Below are 17,257 nucleotides of genomic sequence, written 5' to 3' on the forward strand. Positions count from 1 at the left end.
GGCAATCGCTTTAAGCCTATGCAGCCAGGTTCGACCGACAATGGCGTTGTAAGGGCTAGGGACGTCGACCACCACAAAGTCTATTTCAAGCGTTACCGAGCCGGCATGGACAGGAAGAGTGATCATACCGATGGGTCAGACAGGAGCTCCGTTGAAGCCGATAAGGGGAACTTCGGAAGGATGGAGGTCGGTCTCGGAAATCTTCAGATCCTTGAAAAGAGAGTAGTACATGACTTCGGCCGAGCTGCCCTGGTCTACGAGGACGCGACGAACGTTGAAATTTCCGATGCTTAGCGTGACCACGAGGGCGTCGTTGTGGGGAAGCTGGACGCGGTCGAGATCCTTCTCGGTAAACGTTATCGTCCATTTGGAGCCGTCGTCGGTTCTGGGGCGCTTCGGTTCGGGGCCAACTAGCATGACCTGCTTGGAGGAGGAGGCTTCATTCAACTCTGCCCGGATGACTCGAGCGGCCTCGGGGTTCAAAGGACTGTGTATGACGTTGATTGTCTATACCTCTTCCTCGGTATGTGATTCGGTCCTCTGTGTCCGAGCCGTCGTCTTCTCGTGATCGATGAAGTTGCCGAGGTGGCCACCAGCAACAAGCTGTTCCAAGTAGGCCTTGAAGGGCTTGCATGCTGTGGTGAAGTGACCTTGCTCGCTATGGTAGCTGCATCGAACGATGGGATTCTTGATTTTTCCATTTTCGGTTCCGAGCTTTTGATTGGGGAAGGAGAAGAAGGGCTGATCCTTTACTTGATCAATGATCCGGTAGATGGGAATGGTGAAGACGGTCTTTTCGGCGTTGAAATCACTTGGTTTCGGTCCCCTCCTCGGTGACTGCTTGATTGTGTTGACCTGTTTCTTCGGTGTTGAGACAGGTGCGGGGGCCGGTATGGATACCGAAGTGTTCAACGCTTTTGAACTTGTAGGCTTCCCGATGCCTCTCTCTGCCTTGGACTCGATGAGCTGACACCAGCCCTCGATTCGAGTCATAAGGTCCTTCATAGAGTTCGGCTTATGGCGAGCGAGGTCGTCGTAGACTTGCTCGTCCTGGGATGTGAGACCGAGTTTGAATCCTCGGGCAGAGATGACACCGTCGCAACCTTCTATCTCATTGAACAACTCCCAATAACGGCCGGCGTACTGCCGAAGCGTTTCGTCGTTCCTCTTACGGAGGGCTAAGAGGGAGTCGATCTCCTTCTCGTGCTTGTTGCTCGTTACGAACCGTGCCATGAAGGCGTCACAGAGGGAGTCGAACGAAGAGATTGACCGAGCCGGGAGTTGATTGAACCAGGTGAGGCCCAGGTTGCCGAGGCTTGCTGGAAACACTTTGCACAGGAAAGCGTCGTCCGAGGGTTCATTCCGAAGAAACAGAGACATGACGGTTTTATACTGGACCAGATGAGTGTACGCCTCGGTCTTGCCGTCATATTTGGCGAACTTGGGTTGGGAGAATCCTTTGGGGGGGGGGGGGGGGGGGGGGGGGGGTAACCGAGTCGATCTCTCTTGTGAATGGAGAGGTCGAGAGTCGCGCAAGTCGCGCATCGCGATGAGGTCGGATCGAACGGTCGGGGCCGTCTGGACGCTCAGTCGCTGTACGCTTCTTGGGGACGAGTTTGTCCAATCGTTCGTGCTCCTTTCTCTTTGGATCAATACTAACCGATTTTCTGGGAAAACGCTCCTGGCGATGATGTCGGTAGCTATCCTGAGCGGAAGCCTCGAGGCGCTCGGTGACCGGGCTCCTGCTGTTTGCGCCGCCGGGGTGCGAGACGATGGGACTTCTGGCTCGGGGGCCCTTCAGGCGCTCGCGGTATCCTCTAGTCTGGATCTCGACAAGGCCGTCATCTCCCCTGGATGCCCTTGTGAGGCTAGGGGTAGATTCCCGGCCTGTCCTGCCCACAAGGACGGAGTGGGTTGAGGAGGCAGAGACGCTCCCACCACCGAGCCTGTCAAAGGCCGATGGTCTCCTTCGAAGTTGCGCAGGAGAGCGAGAACGGTCCCTGCGCGATGTTTCTTTTGGGGCTCGTGTGTCCACCGGTCTTGGTGACTCAAGACGATCTTTGACTGAAGGGTGAGGTCTGTGCTCTAGCAGGTGACCGGCTTCGTGACTGCGTGGGGGGGTGCGACGGTTTGTTCTTCCGCCGCGGCTCCCGGAGGAATGGGATGGGGAGATGAGGAGGTGTTTGATCTCCGCCAATTCGTCTCGGACGTGTCTGTCGCGGTCTACGACCGTCGTGAGATCGTCGATTTTGTGCTCGAGATGGCGGATGTAGGAGTGGAGCTCGGAGGATGGGCCTGCGTCTGGAGCTGACGCTCCGGCGCCAACTCCGATGGATATGTGGGTCTTTCCATGGGCCGCCGCTCCGCCAGAAGCTAGGCTGTGGTCCACGAGGGAACCGAGCCCGTGGGCGGTACCACCGTGATGTGCGTCGTCGATTTCCACCATGTTTGATTCTGGATGTTTTAACGGAGCAGAAGGGGGGAGGTGGAAGTTGAAAGGATGGCTAGATCCCCAGCAGAGTCGCCAATTGTAGGGGTTCGATTTAGGAGGAGGGACCTTCGCCTGAACTCGTACTTCACTTCCGCTGCTCCGTACCTCCGCTGCTGACCCTGCAACAAGTCACTAAGGCTGGGATAGCCTAGTGACCCTCCGACGATCAAGTTAGATGTAAGGAGAGATGCTTTTAGGTCTAGGGTTAGGGTAAGATGGCATACCTCCCAAAGATGAGTATCCCTTTGTATTTATAGACCTAGGTTAACTTGGGCTCCAAGCTAGTGCGTGGAGGTCACGCTTAGGTAACCGCCTCGGGTGACGTCATAGATGACGCACTGGATAAGACGGTTACGAAGCACATGGGCAGGCCTGGCCCAGATGATCCTTTTCGCCACGTGTTGCTCATGGTCCCCTCCTGCTATGCTGCATTCTGCCAAGAGGCCCAAATGGAATGCACACCTCGGTAATTAACCGAAGTGTCAACAGGAGACCTCACGCCGAGCGAGTAAACAGAAAGGTATACACAGGCCCGTGATAGTATGAGGCCTCGATTAATGATGGTCCGGTCATATTACCGGGACGATGACCGAAGCCTCCACAGATTCCCCTTACTTTCAACATTTCTCTCTTTATCTCTCTCCACTTATTACTCCTACTATTTTTTTTAAAAAATTTCAAATTCCATTCCAAACAAAGCATTAATTCTCCCAACATGATTAATTAGAACCACTTTAATGGGTCCTACAATTTTTTTTTTGAAGAATCTTATTATTAGGAAATAAAGTCCGTGATTTGGGTGTCTCCTATTTCTTAGTACAAAATCAAGATGTCCGTGATGGTGTGTTTTTTCTAGAAAAGGGTAGTTATGACAGTTTTATTCACCTAAACCAAATCTTGCCTTTTCATTTTTAATCCTATGTTCTCTATTTTAAAAGAAGATGAATGAAGAAAAGTGTACAATCATTAGAACGAATCTAGCAATGTGTAAAAATAAATAATAATATAGCAAATTCATATGCTTTTTTTTTTTTCCCAACCTATAACAGATGATATTATAACTCCAATCAAATAGTACATCAAAATGAAAACTCATCCACAAAGGATTAAGTAACCACGATGGTGGGGATTCATCCCACAAACTATACCACAAACCAACTAAATATTTTCATGCAGAAACAAGAAACAATCCAAAACAAATTTACTCAATGAAATGTAAAACTTATTCAACAAAAAATACCATTCGGCAGTTAAAATTTATGAAGGAAAAGGACATTGAATAGGAAGATATAAGGAAATAAAATGGAGTGAACGTAGTTAATTTCCTGTCTTCCCTTTAGTTGACAATGAAATGAGAAGAAATGTAACATGTTTTTCGAAAAAAAAAAAAATTACCCCAAGTACTATTCATGTATAAGAGTATTATTTTTTCAATCTGCTTTATAAATTTGTGATCCATACGTAATGTCAGAGTGATCGATCGTCATAAAATAAGAGTTTTCGTTACTTTCTCGATTGACGTGTCATATGGTTTTCCATTAATCTACATTAATTATAAAATAGAACGGTCTTTTGTTTACCCATATAAAATTTTCCACGCTTGTCCTAGTAGTTTTCTTCTTCTCCATCGTGTCTCCTCCTCTTCTCCATCGTGTTTCCTCTCTTCTCTCCTCTCTGCCTCTGTAGTTACTCTCTCTCTCTCTCTCTCTCTCTCTGAATCCACTCCTCGGCGCTCTGGAAAAAAAAAAAAAAACGCCCACAAAGCTCCTCCACCAATCAGTCGTCTCGTCCACGAAATCGATTTGGTTCTCCCTTTCCGGTACGACTCCCATCATCCTTAGGGTCTTCTTGCAGAAAAAATAATGTGGCCTAAATTGCTGTTTATGATGAGAATTTTTTTGATGGGAGTCTTACGGGGGAAAAAATTGTTGTTTAGGATGAGAATTTTTTTGCTGTTTAGGATAGGAATTTTTTTATCTATATCTTTTGTTATTTGTCTTTCAAAGATACCCACTTTGTGTTTGTTAAAATACATGTTTGACAGAGTGAAAATAATGGAGAGTGAATTAATTCTTTATGCCCACTTTTGTGTAGCTTTCTTAATTTTTTAATAGACTTTGTGGTTCAATACTGCGAGGACAGGTGACATGACGGTAACAACATGTGGAGACATGTCTAGGGAAATGCTGGAGACACGGCAAAGTGAATTCAACACTTCTTAAAAATAATTCCTATTGAGAGTTTATTTGTTGTAGACTTTGTTCCTCTTTCATTTTAATGGTATTGTTTGATCATATCAAATCATGTTAGGACCAACACATCATTTTCCCTAGGTAACAATGTGATCAAATCATTATAGGACGAACACATTCCTTTCCCTCGCTCTCTTCCCTATCGCCAAGCGTATGACCAAAACATGTTGTGTCATGCCTTCAGGCACGGACATCCACTAGTTACATTACATTAGTCGATATATAAGATTGTGTAAGGCAACTTATTTAAAGACAATCAAAGAATCCCCAATATCTAACCTACGTTTTGCCGGCAACAATAAGGGTAAACTGGTGAAGTAGAGGTATTAAAACCCGTAATGAAAAAGTCAATGACTTTATTAATCATTCAATTATAACAGCCGTGCTTTTCCACATTATTATGACAGTAACATCTATTAATTATATCCCATTATTATTATTATTAGTATTATTATTATTATTATTATTATTATACATAGCTCATTATAATATTGTACTAATACATAGACTACATATATGTCATGATCAAATCTTGTTGGATAACATATTTAAACCCCAAAAGATAGTGTGTGTTCATTGACATACATAAATACATAGAACCAAAACACTGCACCTTATCTAACAAGTAAAACAGAACAGAGCAACTAATTACCCAAAAAATCAACAATACAGGAGTAATGAAAAAAACAAAATCAAAAAACAATTCCAAATGATGGTCCCTAAAATCTCCAAAATAATACAAGGAGATAGAATCTTCAAATTTGCAAAAGACTCCAAAAAGATCTCTAAATCAAAATGATCCTCGAAATGCTTCAAAAAGTGAGGTCCTGCATGGTAGCCCCAAAAATCTACACAAGCTTTTGTTGTGTACTATGATAAAATCTACATTTTTTAAACCCCAAATGCATAACGTCCATTGAGCCCCATACAAGACTTAATGCCTAAGCTCTGATATCAATTAACCATTTCAGGCATGTCGAAGTAAGAAGCTTGCTATTTTAATAATATTAAGTCATTTGGAAGCCATGGACATGGTTTAGATGACCTTTGATTTAGAAGCGATACTTCATAGTTCATACCAGATTGATTTCGTAAAATTTGCTTTGGGTCTTCGTCTCATAGCCTCATAGGCTTGTAATTTGCTTATTTATTTTCATTGGACATGTAATAATTTTCACGAGTACTGCTATAGCTACATATGCATTGTATATATTATGTACATATGAATTTTGTGGGGCCCACTTGGGGTCCTACAAAAGAGATCTGAACCGCCCATTATTTTTAGAATATTTTTTTATGGAACCTTGTAAAAAATCAGCTCAATCCGATATCAGTAAGGATTTTTCTAGAATGCGTAGGGACAAAACTGAGCAGTTAAGTAGTTTCGTCCTTACAAATTCAAAAAAAATTCTTACCGATTTCGAATTGAGTTGTTTTTTTATAGGGCTCCATAAAAAAATATTTTAAAAATAATGGACGGTTTGAATTATTTTTGTAGGGACCTAAGATGGGCTCCACAAAACTCATGCTTATATGATATGTACATTCTACTCATTGCTTTATTGATTTTTAAAAGATTAGTAGGCCTTAGTGGTTTAGAACTCATTGATTCACGGGCCTAAATCTACGGATTTGGATCATGACACTCACTCTATTGACCCATTGTATCAATGTGTGTACAAAGTACTCCTGTAGCCACATAGAGCAAGCTACATGTAATGCAATGCATGTCATGTCACAATGAACAATTACAAATAAAAGTGATAGAGGTCTGTTCAAAAAAATTTGGAGAAGCTGATAAAAACAATGGAGAATTAAAGCATAAATAACAGCACATGCACTTTTGAAGTTAAAAAAAATGGGCAAATTTCACTTTGACCTCACGTACTTTAAGCGAGTTTCACATACAATACCACCTGACTTCATTTTCAAACACTTACACCCACTAAACTTTAGGGCAAAGTTAACACATTGTTAACAGAATGGCCAAAAGTACCAAAAAGTCCCTAACCCTTTGTCCCATCCTTCCGTAGCTAATACAAATATGCACACAACAAATAATGTGTTAGAACTAGAAAAATCAGGGATGATTGCGGCTCACGACTATGAATGCATGCGTAAATATTGTGGGGGTGATGTTCCAGTTGGAACTCCTTTCTTGGATCTCTTGAATTTGATTTGGACTTAAGCTCATTCTTCCCAACACAGCTCTACAAAACAGGAAACCATATTAGTGCCTAGCCGATTGAAAATGACTAGTAAGCACTCTGATGGCTAAGTAAGTCCCACTTCAAAGAATGGAAGTACAGAGTTAGACTGAGGAAGGGCGGCGTCCCTCTCCAGATTTTGTCTTGTACCATATATAAGGAGTTACTTGCCTTGGTCTCCAAGATAGCTTGTGCTGAGTTCGTGTCTCTCACGATGTCACAAATAACCGCTTTTGATGTAATGCATAACAATTGTCCGGTGCCACATTGTCAAGTGACTGAGCCACGCGACCAGACCAAACAATTTCGTGCTGATGTGTAGCCAACATAGCTACATGTAATCTTCAAAGAGTCGACCCGATGCCTCGGCCTGTTCGCGAACGTCCGGGCAAGGCGACCAATTTTATTGCCAATGAGCAGTAGTGTGGACGCCCCCCACGGCAGAGGCATCGCCACACAGTGAGTTGGCGTATCAGCAAAAATTGTTTGATATTGGACATCCATTGTGACATGTCTTGTTTGATTGAAAGTACCTGTTGCGATGTACTTATTCTTTTTTAGAGTTGTCACTAGATTTTAGGAACCAAGAAACCAAAAGAATCGAGATTCCGAGTTCGGGATCCATGGCCCATGAAAATGGTGAGGGTAAGGTGTTAGGCACCCCTCTCCGTCCAACCACAAAGATTGGCCTCTACTTGTTTGACATAAAACAGTTTGACACACTTTAATTGATTTCGCAAGTACTTGTTAATTAAGCCATTAACAGATAATGAGTGAGAACAGAATTAAAAACATATACGGGATAAGGGGAAGGAAACATATGCAGAAAACAGAAACAGAGCTTTTGGTCATTAGAAACTCTAGCGATCGCCACGATCGACAAAAATAAATGGTGATCGATAAGGGATATTTGTGCAGGGATTCTCACTAGTGATTGGCTAGTGATTGCCCCACTCCTTATTTCACTGCTACTAAGAGGGCGAGAACGTCAACACTCATTATTTCCCTGCTACTAAGAGGGCGAGAACGTCAACACTCATTATTTCCCTGCTACTAAGAGGGCGAGAACGTCAACACTCATCATACTGACGTGGGCAATACCCAAGAGGAAGTGTGCAGCTCCTCGATAGGTAAAAAATGGCGTCGAATTGACCAGGTTTTCTCACGAAGAGTCAAATGGTCATTTGATATGATAAGTACCCTAAAACATATACTTGTTCTTAGCCTGATGATGAGGCATGTCATTTTTTACAAGAATAGTTCCCTCTCCGATTAACAGTCGAAAAGTGGGTCTCGATAACCCTAATTTGGGCTGAAAAATCATCATATACTTCGGAACATTCAAATCACGATCAGCATCATTGGATGTGCTTATTTTTCATATTTGAGTGACATGCCAAGTCTCGTTGCAATCCAAAGACGTTTTACCGTTGAATCGTTACCAAACCTTTAGCGGCTACCGGTAAAACACCCGATTTGAACCCCGGAAATCTTGATCAATCCAAATCAACTCCAGACCTTACCAAACCTCATCCATAGTGATACTACTATAGGTTCCGAAATTGACAGTATTTTGTTCTCGTATTTTGTGAATGAGATTTCTCAATCCAGCGATACAACAACATTCTTATGGTTAGAAAAATTTCCGGACTTGATCTAAAAAATAAGGATAGTGAATTGCTATTATCTAGTTAGTTTGGTTTTGTTGTGATGATATATGTTGTTTGTAATGGTGGTTTTGTGGCATATTATGGTATTTTGGCTCATATATATGTAGACAATGTGATGTATAATGTTCAAAAATTCAGCGACCGCAATATAGGGCATTTATGTTTATTAGGTATATATGTCAGAGGTGGTTTTAGTATGATATGGCTATGGCTATGGCTATGGCTATGACAATGACTATGATTATTTGGTATCAAATGTGGTCTTCTGTGTGCTAAATATAGTGTTAATATATGTTATAAAGGTTTAGGTGCTTCAGTAGGCTTTCCAAATACTTAATATAAAGTTGCAGGTGTTTCGGTAGGCTTTCCAAATACTAAACTACTCTTTAAATTCTATTTCTCCCTTTTTAAATTTGACATATGGCAGCCTCTTTCAAACAACAAATCGTTATCATAAATTTTTTTTGGTACTCGAAGATTCTGTTGCATGTGAGAGTAACTAGGCATACATGAGCGCGCACGCCAAAAAAAAATCTCGTATAGCAAATATAGTTTGCTTTGTCTGCGCAAGCAGTGCAATGATATTTTAGTTTGTAAAATACAAAATGGGGAAAGGAAATCGGAAAGTCTAAGCTTACCGACTCAAAATCCCGATCGAAATCCCGACGCCCCACCGGGCACATTCCGGCCACCGGACGGTCAATCCGAGCCGTCCCAAAATTCTAAAAAAATAAATGGCATTCAACGTGTGTAGATGACCGACCCAAACAATCCATCTTTGTGTTTGGATCGGCCAAAAATGGAGTGCTCGGATCGGCCACCTAAACACGTCGGATGCCATTTATTCTCGCGTCAGCCCACTCGGTTTTTTTTTTTTTATAAAATTTTTAGATTGCTCGGATCAGCCGTCTGGTGGCCAGAGTGTGCCCGGAGGGAGCATCGGGATTCCTCCCATCGGTAACTGTAGCACCACTCAAAGGAAATACACTTTAATGTTAAGTTTTGAAAACATCTCGCGGAAGAGGAGGCAAAATATACTGTCATACACAGATGACTGTGTACTGGGGTTGTTCCAGGGAAACTTATAAAAACATCTAAAAAAATACTCCAAATTTCAATCTCATAGTTTTCGATCAAATTTTTATGATCCAAACCATTCAATGTATGCATAATGTGATTTTAAGGGTGCCCGCGAGAAAATAGCTAAAAACATGACTGAAAAGTGCTTGTTTTGAGCAGTTTTTAATTAAATCGTTCAATGAAAACTGGTTAGATCAAGGCCTTCCCAGTCATTTTTTTTTCCTGATTTCATGCAATCTCTCTTAAAATCACGTTCTGATCACATTGAGCGGCTCGGATCATTAAAATTTAATCGGAAACTATGAAATATTTTTTTAGATGTTTTTATAGGTGTCTCCGAAACCGTCCCGTGTACCTATCTCAATACAAATGTTTCAAAATAGTTTGAGCACTTGAACTCTAATGGAACTCACGTGAATCAAACAATTTATACATATGCATGTCTGAATTTTTGTGCATATGAAAATGCATACAGATATTTTTCCTTACATCAAATTGGTATTTTTTTTCACAATGAGGACAACTGCATTGCGAGAGGAGTGAGATGTACAGACGTTTTATGCAAGAAAAGTCTGACTACACATTCTCCATCCCAAAATCTTTAGTTTTTTTTCGATATTTGTGCTATTTTTTAAACTCTTATATCTCATAATTTATAATATTTTTCATAATTTTGGAAATTTTATATTATAGATCTAATCAAAACTATCAAATAAGATCCATATTGCATATGCATATTTTTTGAGATTTATATTGAAAGATATAAGATTTTAAAAAACGGCACAAATACCGAAAAAGTCTAAAAATTTTGGGACGGAGAGAGTATTTAAGTGCACAAATAGAAACAGTCCAAAATTATATGATACACATGAAAATTTACTCTTTACGATTCCAAGGATTGATCTAATGATCAAGACTTGAGCTTAGGGTTTGCACTCTTCTAATTAACGTTTCAGTTTCGAAACCCCTCTTCAAACAGGTAGTGAAATTAGTATCCAAAATTAATAGAGAGGTCAATACTCCCTTGTGGAGGGAAGAGATGCTTTTGAGACCACCAAATCCAGCACTGCAGATATGTGGCCCCCCACTCGAATTTACTATAAGTAGTATATCTACAAGAGCTTGGGAGAAACTGTGGTTAACCCCACTTGCACCTCTGGTTAAGAGCCATATACATTTCACAGAGTTTTAGTTAATTAAACGGGGAGCATCTACTATGTTTCTTCTTCCCTGGGTCACCTGCAAATTGCAAACCTTTCGCCGCCTTCTACGAGTACCCAAATTCTCTCTCTATACATACATATAAATTTACACACATCTATACATATTGAACAACAGTTTCGTTTTCCTTGGAACTCGAAGACAGCTGGCCGTGATGATGATCACAGCTCTTGGGAAAGCTATTTAATGCATAAGGATTTGCGTATGTTGGTCGGTTCGAGGAAATATTACTCAACTTGGACTTTGATTTGGTTTCAAGAGGTGGGGTTTTTTTTGTTTTTTTGTTTTTGTTTTCTTTAATTTTTGCTTTCTCCCTATGGTTGAAATTGATTGATTGAGAAGATGACAAAGAAATTAAGGGATTTAAAATTGGGGTTTCCTTGAGATTACTGGCTGTTTTGTTTATCCCATCTGGGTTTAATTGACTTTTTCTTCTAATGATTGGTTTGCAATAGAATACATAAAATCTTTAACTGAGATGACCCCAACTTGATGATTTTCTTTAGTATCTTATAGTGCAATTAAAGAATTGGGTTTGACTGTTCATTGCTTTGTTAATTATTACTTGTGCTGCTAATTTTTTATTAGTACTGATCATGACACAAGTGAGAGATTTTTTTTCCCAGTCAAATATTTATATAAAAGGTATGTTTTTGGTATATGGGTATTTATATATGCCCTTCAACTGTCTTATATAGCCACTGTATGGGACTCTCTTTGATGTCATGAAACTTTGTACTTGTTTCTTCAAAGTCGGTTTGTGCTTTTGCTGATGTTACAGTTGTTTGGCGATTTTGGGTTCTTCACTAGTGAATAATACCACAAAGTACAGAAGTTAGCTGTTACTTCATCATGCCTTTATCAGAGTTTTATGCGATGGCTAGAGGGAAGGTTGGATCTGTTCAACAGAAAACAACCCCATATTCAACTGATCAATCTCCTCTGTAAGTTTGATTTCAATCAAATTATGTAATGTTTCAGATCTCTGTCCTGTAGTATATCCCTTGTTGAGGCCCATTACTCCCTTTTTTCCTCTTGAATTGTCTTTAGTTTATTGTGCTGTTTTTTTTTTTCCTGGAAAGATTATTGATGTGTTCACTTGAATGTGTGTGAGGTTTCAATTGTCTTGGTTTCACTAGCTGAGACCCATTTATGCTTTGTTTCCCTTGTTCTAGCTTGAATTGTCCTCATGTTACTGCTCTTTCAGGAATAAAAAAATGGTGATGGGTTCAGTTGAATTATAAAAAAATTCAGTCCCATCTGTTAAATTATAGAATACTAAAGGTCTCTATTGTTATAGTTTCTCTAGTTGAGTACTTAGAGACCCATTATTGCGTCTTCCTTTTTTCCCCCTGTTCTATGCTGTATTGACTTTATCTTCTGGTTTGTTCTGGGGAAAGGGTTTTTGAATGCATACTTGAAAATGAGTTTGTTGAACTAGTTTGCGGATATGATCATAAAATGAGTTTGCTGAACTAGTTTGGGGATATGATCACATTATGATGCAAGTACCATACAGTAGAGCTAGTAGAAGCCCTATTTCAAACTACTTAGTTTAATTTCACTTTGTTTTAGAAAATTAAGGGTTTTATTGTTTTAGTTTCGGCGGTTGATACTCGTTACTTCTTTTTGTCTATGTGGAATTATCTTTTATGTTACTGCTTTTTTCTGGAAAAGTTGGTGATGGATTTTGTCCGTTTGGATGCAGACGCGATAATGAGTTTGTTGAGCTAGTTTGGGATAATGGTCAGATTATGATGCAAGGCCAGTCAATTAGAAGAATCCCCATTCCAAACAATTTTCAATCTCAAACTATGAAGCTTAGAGACAAAGATCCAGGGAATGTTACCAATTCCAAGACTGGAAAGTTTGGGACATTGGAATCTGGTTTCAACAATTTTGCAACAGCAACGCCATCGGGGGAAATGGGATTAAGTCAAGATGATGACACGGTACCTTGGTGGAGCTATCCCTTTTCTGATTCTCTACAACATGATTACTGTTCTGAATTATTGCCTGAATTATCTGGTGTTACCGTAAATGATATCTCTGCACAAAATAGTTTCTCATCGATCGACAAGAGAAATAGTTGTAACCAAACAATCAGGGGTACAACTATTATATCTGGGCAGAATGGTTTTAGTTTAGAACTGGTAAACGGATCCAATGTTTCTTCTTCAGAAGTTGGCAAGTCTTCTAGATCAAGAAGTGGCCAGTTCTTTCCATGGTCTTTCCAGGAAAGTCCTGCACCGATTCCCTCTCTTAGATCTGGAGTTTCAGGTGTTATTAGTAATGATACCAGGAATACAAAGCATGATAGTTGCGGGGATTCCATTCAGGCTCAGCTTTCGGCAGATGATTTGTCTAGCATAAAGATTCAGAAGCAAGATTCAGGACTACCCAACGCTAGCTCTAGTTTTATGAACTTCTCGCACTTCTCCAGACCTGCTGCATTTGTTCGAGCTAATCTCCAAAATGTTGGTGCTATGGGAGGTGAGAATAAGGGGACAGCTCCAAGTAGTAGCATTCTTGCTGAACCCATGCTTGTTGATTTGAGTAATGGCTTAAGAAATGAAATGGGTTCATATAGCCAACCTAATTCGGTCCCACCCAAGGTAGATGCAAAACCTGTGGTGGCTAAGCCACTGGAGGAGCCACATGCTGTTTATCAAGAAGATTCTGATAAGAATGATAAGTTGCCAAATCAAGTATTGGGTGCTAGTGCATCTGAAGGAATGCCAGATGGTGAGAAGACTAGAGATCCACTAGTTGCTTGTTCATCAGTGGGTTCTGGAAATAGTGCAGAGAGAGCTTCAAATGATCCAACACATAATTTCAAGAGAAAATATCGGGAGACTGACGACTCTGAAGGCCGCTCTGAAGTATGTTGAAATATTAGATTGTACTAAAACTTTTCTAGTCTTCCCATTTTGTTTCCTTTAAGAGATAAAAGTTTTACACAGGACGTTGAAGAAGAATCAACTGGTGTAAGAAAAGCAGCTGCTGTTCGAGGAGCTACAGGTTCGAAAAGAAGCCGAGCAGCAGAAGTGCATAATTTATCAGAAAGGGTGAGAACCTCAACCCCCAAATTCGAATAATGATGCGGATATTGGATCCTGTTATATTTGCATTTGTGTTTTTGCACCTGGATTCTGAGATCTATATATTTGAATCTTTTTTTGGTTTTACAAACAGAGGCGAAGAGATAGAATTAATGAGAAGATGCGTGCCCTACAAGAGCTTATACCTAACTGCAACAAGGTACGCAATAATTCTCTTCATTTCCTTGCCAACCTTAATATCTGCAACTTGTATAGAAGATGTAATGTTGACGAGCTTCTAGCTCCTTTTGCTTCCCAACTTCATCTTGATTTTGATGTCATAGAAGTGGAATCCATTTTATATAGTGTGCATGACCTTTTACCTCATGCTTGGTTAATGGATCATGGTAAGTGCACTTACATTTTAGAAAAATGCAGTTTCTGAATTTGAGAAGCACTAACTGGTTTGAAAGGCCATCCTCGATGCTGTTGCCATTTGAATTGTACTATTCTGGCCAAAGTGGCGGCCCTCTAACTTCAAACCCACTTTTCCTTGTTCATCGTTTTGATCTCTTACCTCTATACCATCCAAATGGGCCCTAAATGACATTCTATTAGTCTTTAAGTAATTGTAACCTTTTTCTATTGGTTAACTTAGCGTTGTGGTATTATAAGGTGGACAAAGCTTCAATGCTCGACGAAGCCATTGAATATTTGAAGACACTCCAACTTCAAGTGCAGGTGAAACTTCTCTCTTTGAACTAGTTTATCAGTTATTTCCTTCCAGAATTTGCATAATCAACATTTCCTCAATTGTATCCTCATTTTTTGAAGATTATGTCGATGGGAGCTGGGTTGTATATGCCGCCAATGATGGTTCCAACAGGGATGCAACATATGCATGCAGCTCATATGGCACAATTTTCACCCATGGCTGTTGGCATGGGACTGGGGATGGGTATGAATGGTGGATCTCTCGGATGGCCCACGATTCAGGTACCCTCGATGCAAGGACCACATTTCTCTGCCCCGCGTCCCCAACCCATTTTGGGGACTACCAATTTCCAAGGGATGGGTGTATCTAACCTTCAAGTTTTTGGGCATCCTGGTCAAGGACTTGCCATGTCATCGCCAAGGGCGCACTTGATGCCTTTGCCAGGAGGGCCTCCTATAAATTTAGCTGGGGGACTGAATGCCAATGGGACGGCTGCTGCTGTGGAAGTTCCAAATTCGGCTCCAACAACTAACTCAAAGGACTTGTTAGGGACCACTAACTCACAAATGGTGCACAATACTGATGCTAGTAGCTCAATGAACCAGGAATCTAGTCAGGTTTGTGAGTTATATGTCATGAAGAATTCCATTTCGTAGTGGCCGACATATACATACGTTTACATATTTCTTCGATGTGAGGGTTAAGACACAATACACTCCTACTGGCTACTGTACTTTTAGCACTTTCGAAATTCTGGTAAAAGTGTGAAAAGGATAGACCAAGTGGACGTCATTAATCAAACCAATTACACGTTCAAAACTCCGTTCTGCGGGAAAGAAATTAGTTTCGTGTGTTTGGGGATTTGATACAAAGAAAGTGGTAAATAGTTGCGCACGTTGTTTGTGAGAAACATGAGAGTTCAAGTAACTCAGATGCTCTCTTGCAACAGAAATGTCTAGCTTTTTTCTATAAGGAATGTTACATTGTCTATCAAAATAGGGAATGACTTCGGTGTCCCCGGTCATTTTGGGGACACCGTAACTTTTAGCATAACAAAACCAATATAAGTATAACCAAAATCCATTACAAGCATAACAGAACCATAGCAAGGCATAACCAAAACCATAACAAGGCATAACTTATTTGTTATGCCTTGGTTGGGTTTAGTTACGCCTTGGTTAGTTTTTTGGATATTCCTTGGTTATGCCTTGTTTGGGTTCTGTTATGCTTGTAATTGATTTTAGTTATGCTCTTAATGGTAAAGTTATGCCAAAAATTATGGTGTCCCCAAAGTGACCGGGGACACCATAGCATCATCCCAAAAATATTGTTTCTGGGTTTCAGATGCAAGGGAATAATCTTGACAACCGATCTTAAAGCATTCTATGTTCCTCGGTATTTTCTCTGCAAATTCATAATTTTTGGGCTGTTTTAGTTTTAAGGTTTTAGGTGCCCTTGGAGATACAGCCTTGTATACTTTCATCAATTAAAATATTATTATTCATTTAATCAAGAAGAAATGCCATGTTAATCTTTTTCATGGGTATTTAGTAACTAGTATATTGCACACGAACAGAAACTACTTAGATTCTACGTACTTGAGCAAAATATTTGCTTCTCATTTTCAAGAAGTTGAGTATCTGAATTTAGGTTTCCTGTTAAACTTGTTTAGTTTGTAATGCCAGTGTCAGGCGACTAACAGATGAGCGATGAAGATTTTTGCTTGACCAGGGAAAAATGACTCTGCCTAGTAGTAGACCAGCTTGTAAGGAGAAAATTGCATTGTTCTACTTGATCTGCCACTGATGTAATAAATTTAACGAAGTGTTTATGAAATGAAAGACTGAATGTGCACTTGTATATGCAGGTTGTGACTTAAATCAACTGCGAAACTTCATCAGAGAATGGAATCATTTTGTTGCATTCGAAACTGTTGTTTGTTCATCTGACTGGGATAGACATCGAAGAAAACTTCTGTTTGATATAGTTCTCCTTTGTATGTACATTCATATACAGGGTTCTTGCATTTTGATCAATCAATAGATTAGACTTCCCAGTAAACGTGTTCAGAACTGTATTCTAGATTTGTATTTATCCATGTTTTTGAACTAGTGAAACAATGACTAGCACACCCCACCCGCCCCCCCCCCCCCCGCGGCTCTCTCTCTCTGGTTTTTGTTGTGGTGAATTGGTAATGGCTTCATAATGCAGCATTGGATGGAATAATTTGGTATTGAATTTTTTTCTGTAACTCGTTCAATAAACTTCTATGCAAGTCTTTTTAACAGTTATTCAGGTTCTTGGATTTAGACAAATTTACCAAGGAATGGCACTGTTAATTTAACGCTCAAAAATACTTTAAATTGGTTCCTTTTGAGAAATTCCATTTGGTCAATGTGGTGCAATTACTTTTTCAAATTTTGCTATCCCTTCAAAATTTGTGCTTCGCATTGTCTTTTGTTTTTTTTTGTTTTTTGGGGGCGGGGGTGGTGGGTGGGTGGGAGAGGACGGTAACTTCCATATGCACAGTTGATAAGAAAGTACGACTTGAGTCTGTTTTAGATTTTGAAAACATTTTTT

At 40.4% G+C, this 17,257-nt stretch overlaps 1 protein-coding gene across 7 annotated transcripts; it reads left to right on the top strand.

Annotated features, from left to right (window-relative positions):
- Positions 1 to 10,813: 10,813 nt before the first annotated feature.
- On the top strand, positions 10,814 to 16,806 carry LOC131326497 (transcription factor PIF3-like). 7 transcript variants are annotated; one of them, XM_058359296.1, is made up of 8 exons: positions 10,814 to 11,182; positions 11,703 to 11,865; positions 12,630 to 13,803; positions 13,885 to 13,989; positions 14,117 to 14,182; positions 14,638 to 14,703; positions 14,797 to 15,294; positions 16,545 to 16,806. In XM_058359296.1, exons 2-8 carry the CDS (start codon positions 11,774 to 11,776, stop codon positions 16,554 to 16,556), a joined length of 2,013 nt encoding a protein of 670 aa, XP_058215279.1. In that variant the 5' UTR covers positions 10,814 to 11,182; positions 11,703 to 11,773; the 3' UTR covers positions 16,557 to 16,806. The 7 variants fall into 7 exon arrangements, with proteins under 7 accessions (XP_058215279.1, XP_058215280.1, XP_058215278.1 ...); XM_058359297.1 differs by having other exon boundaries at positions 11,732 to 11,865; XM_058359295.1 differs by having other exon boundaries at positions 10,817 to 11,182; positions 16,363 to 16,806.
- Positions 16,807 to 17,257: the final 451 nt, after the last annotated feature.

This window comes from Rhododendron vialii, chromosome 5a, assembly GCF_030253575.1.
Source record: "Rhododendron vialii isolate Sample 1 chromosome 5a, ASM3025357v1".
Lineage (NCBI taxonomy): Eukaryota > Viridiplantae > Streptophyta > Magnoliopsida > Ericales > Ericaceae > Rhododendron > Rhododendron vialii.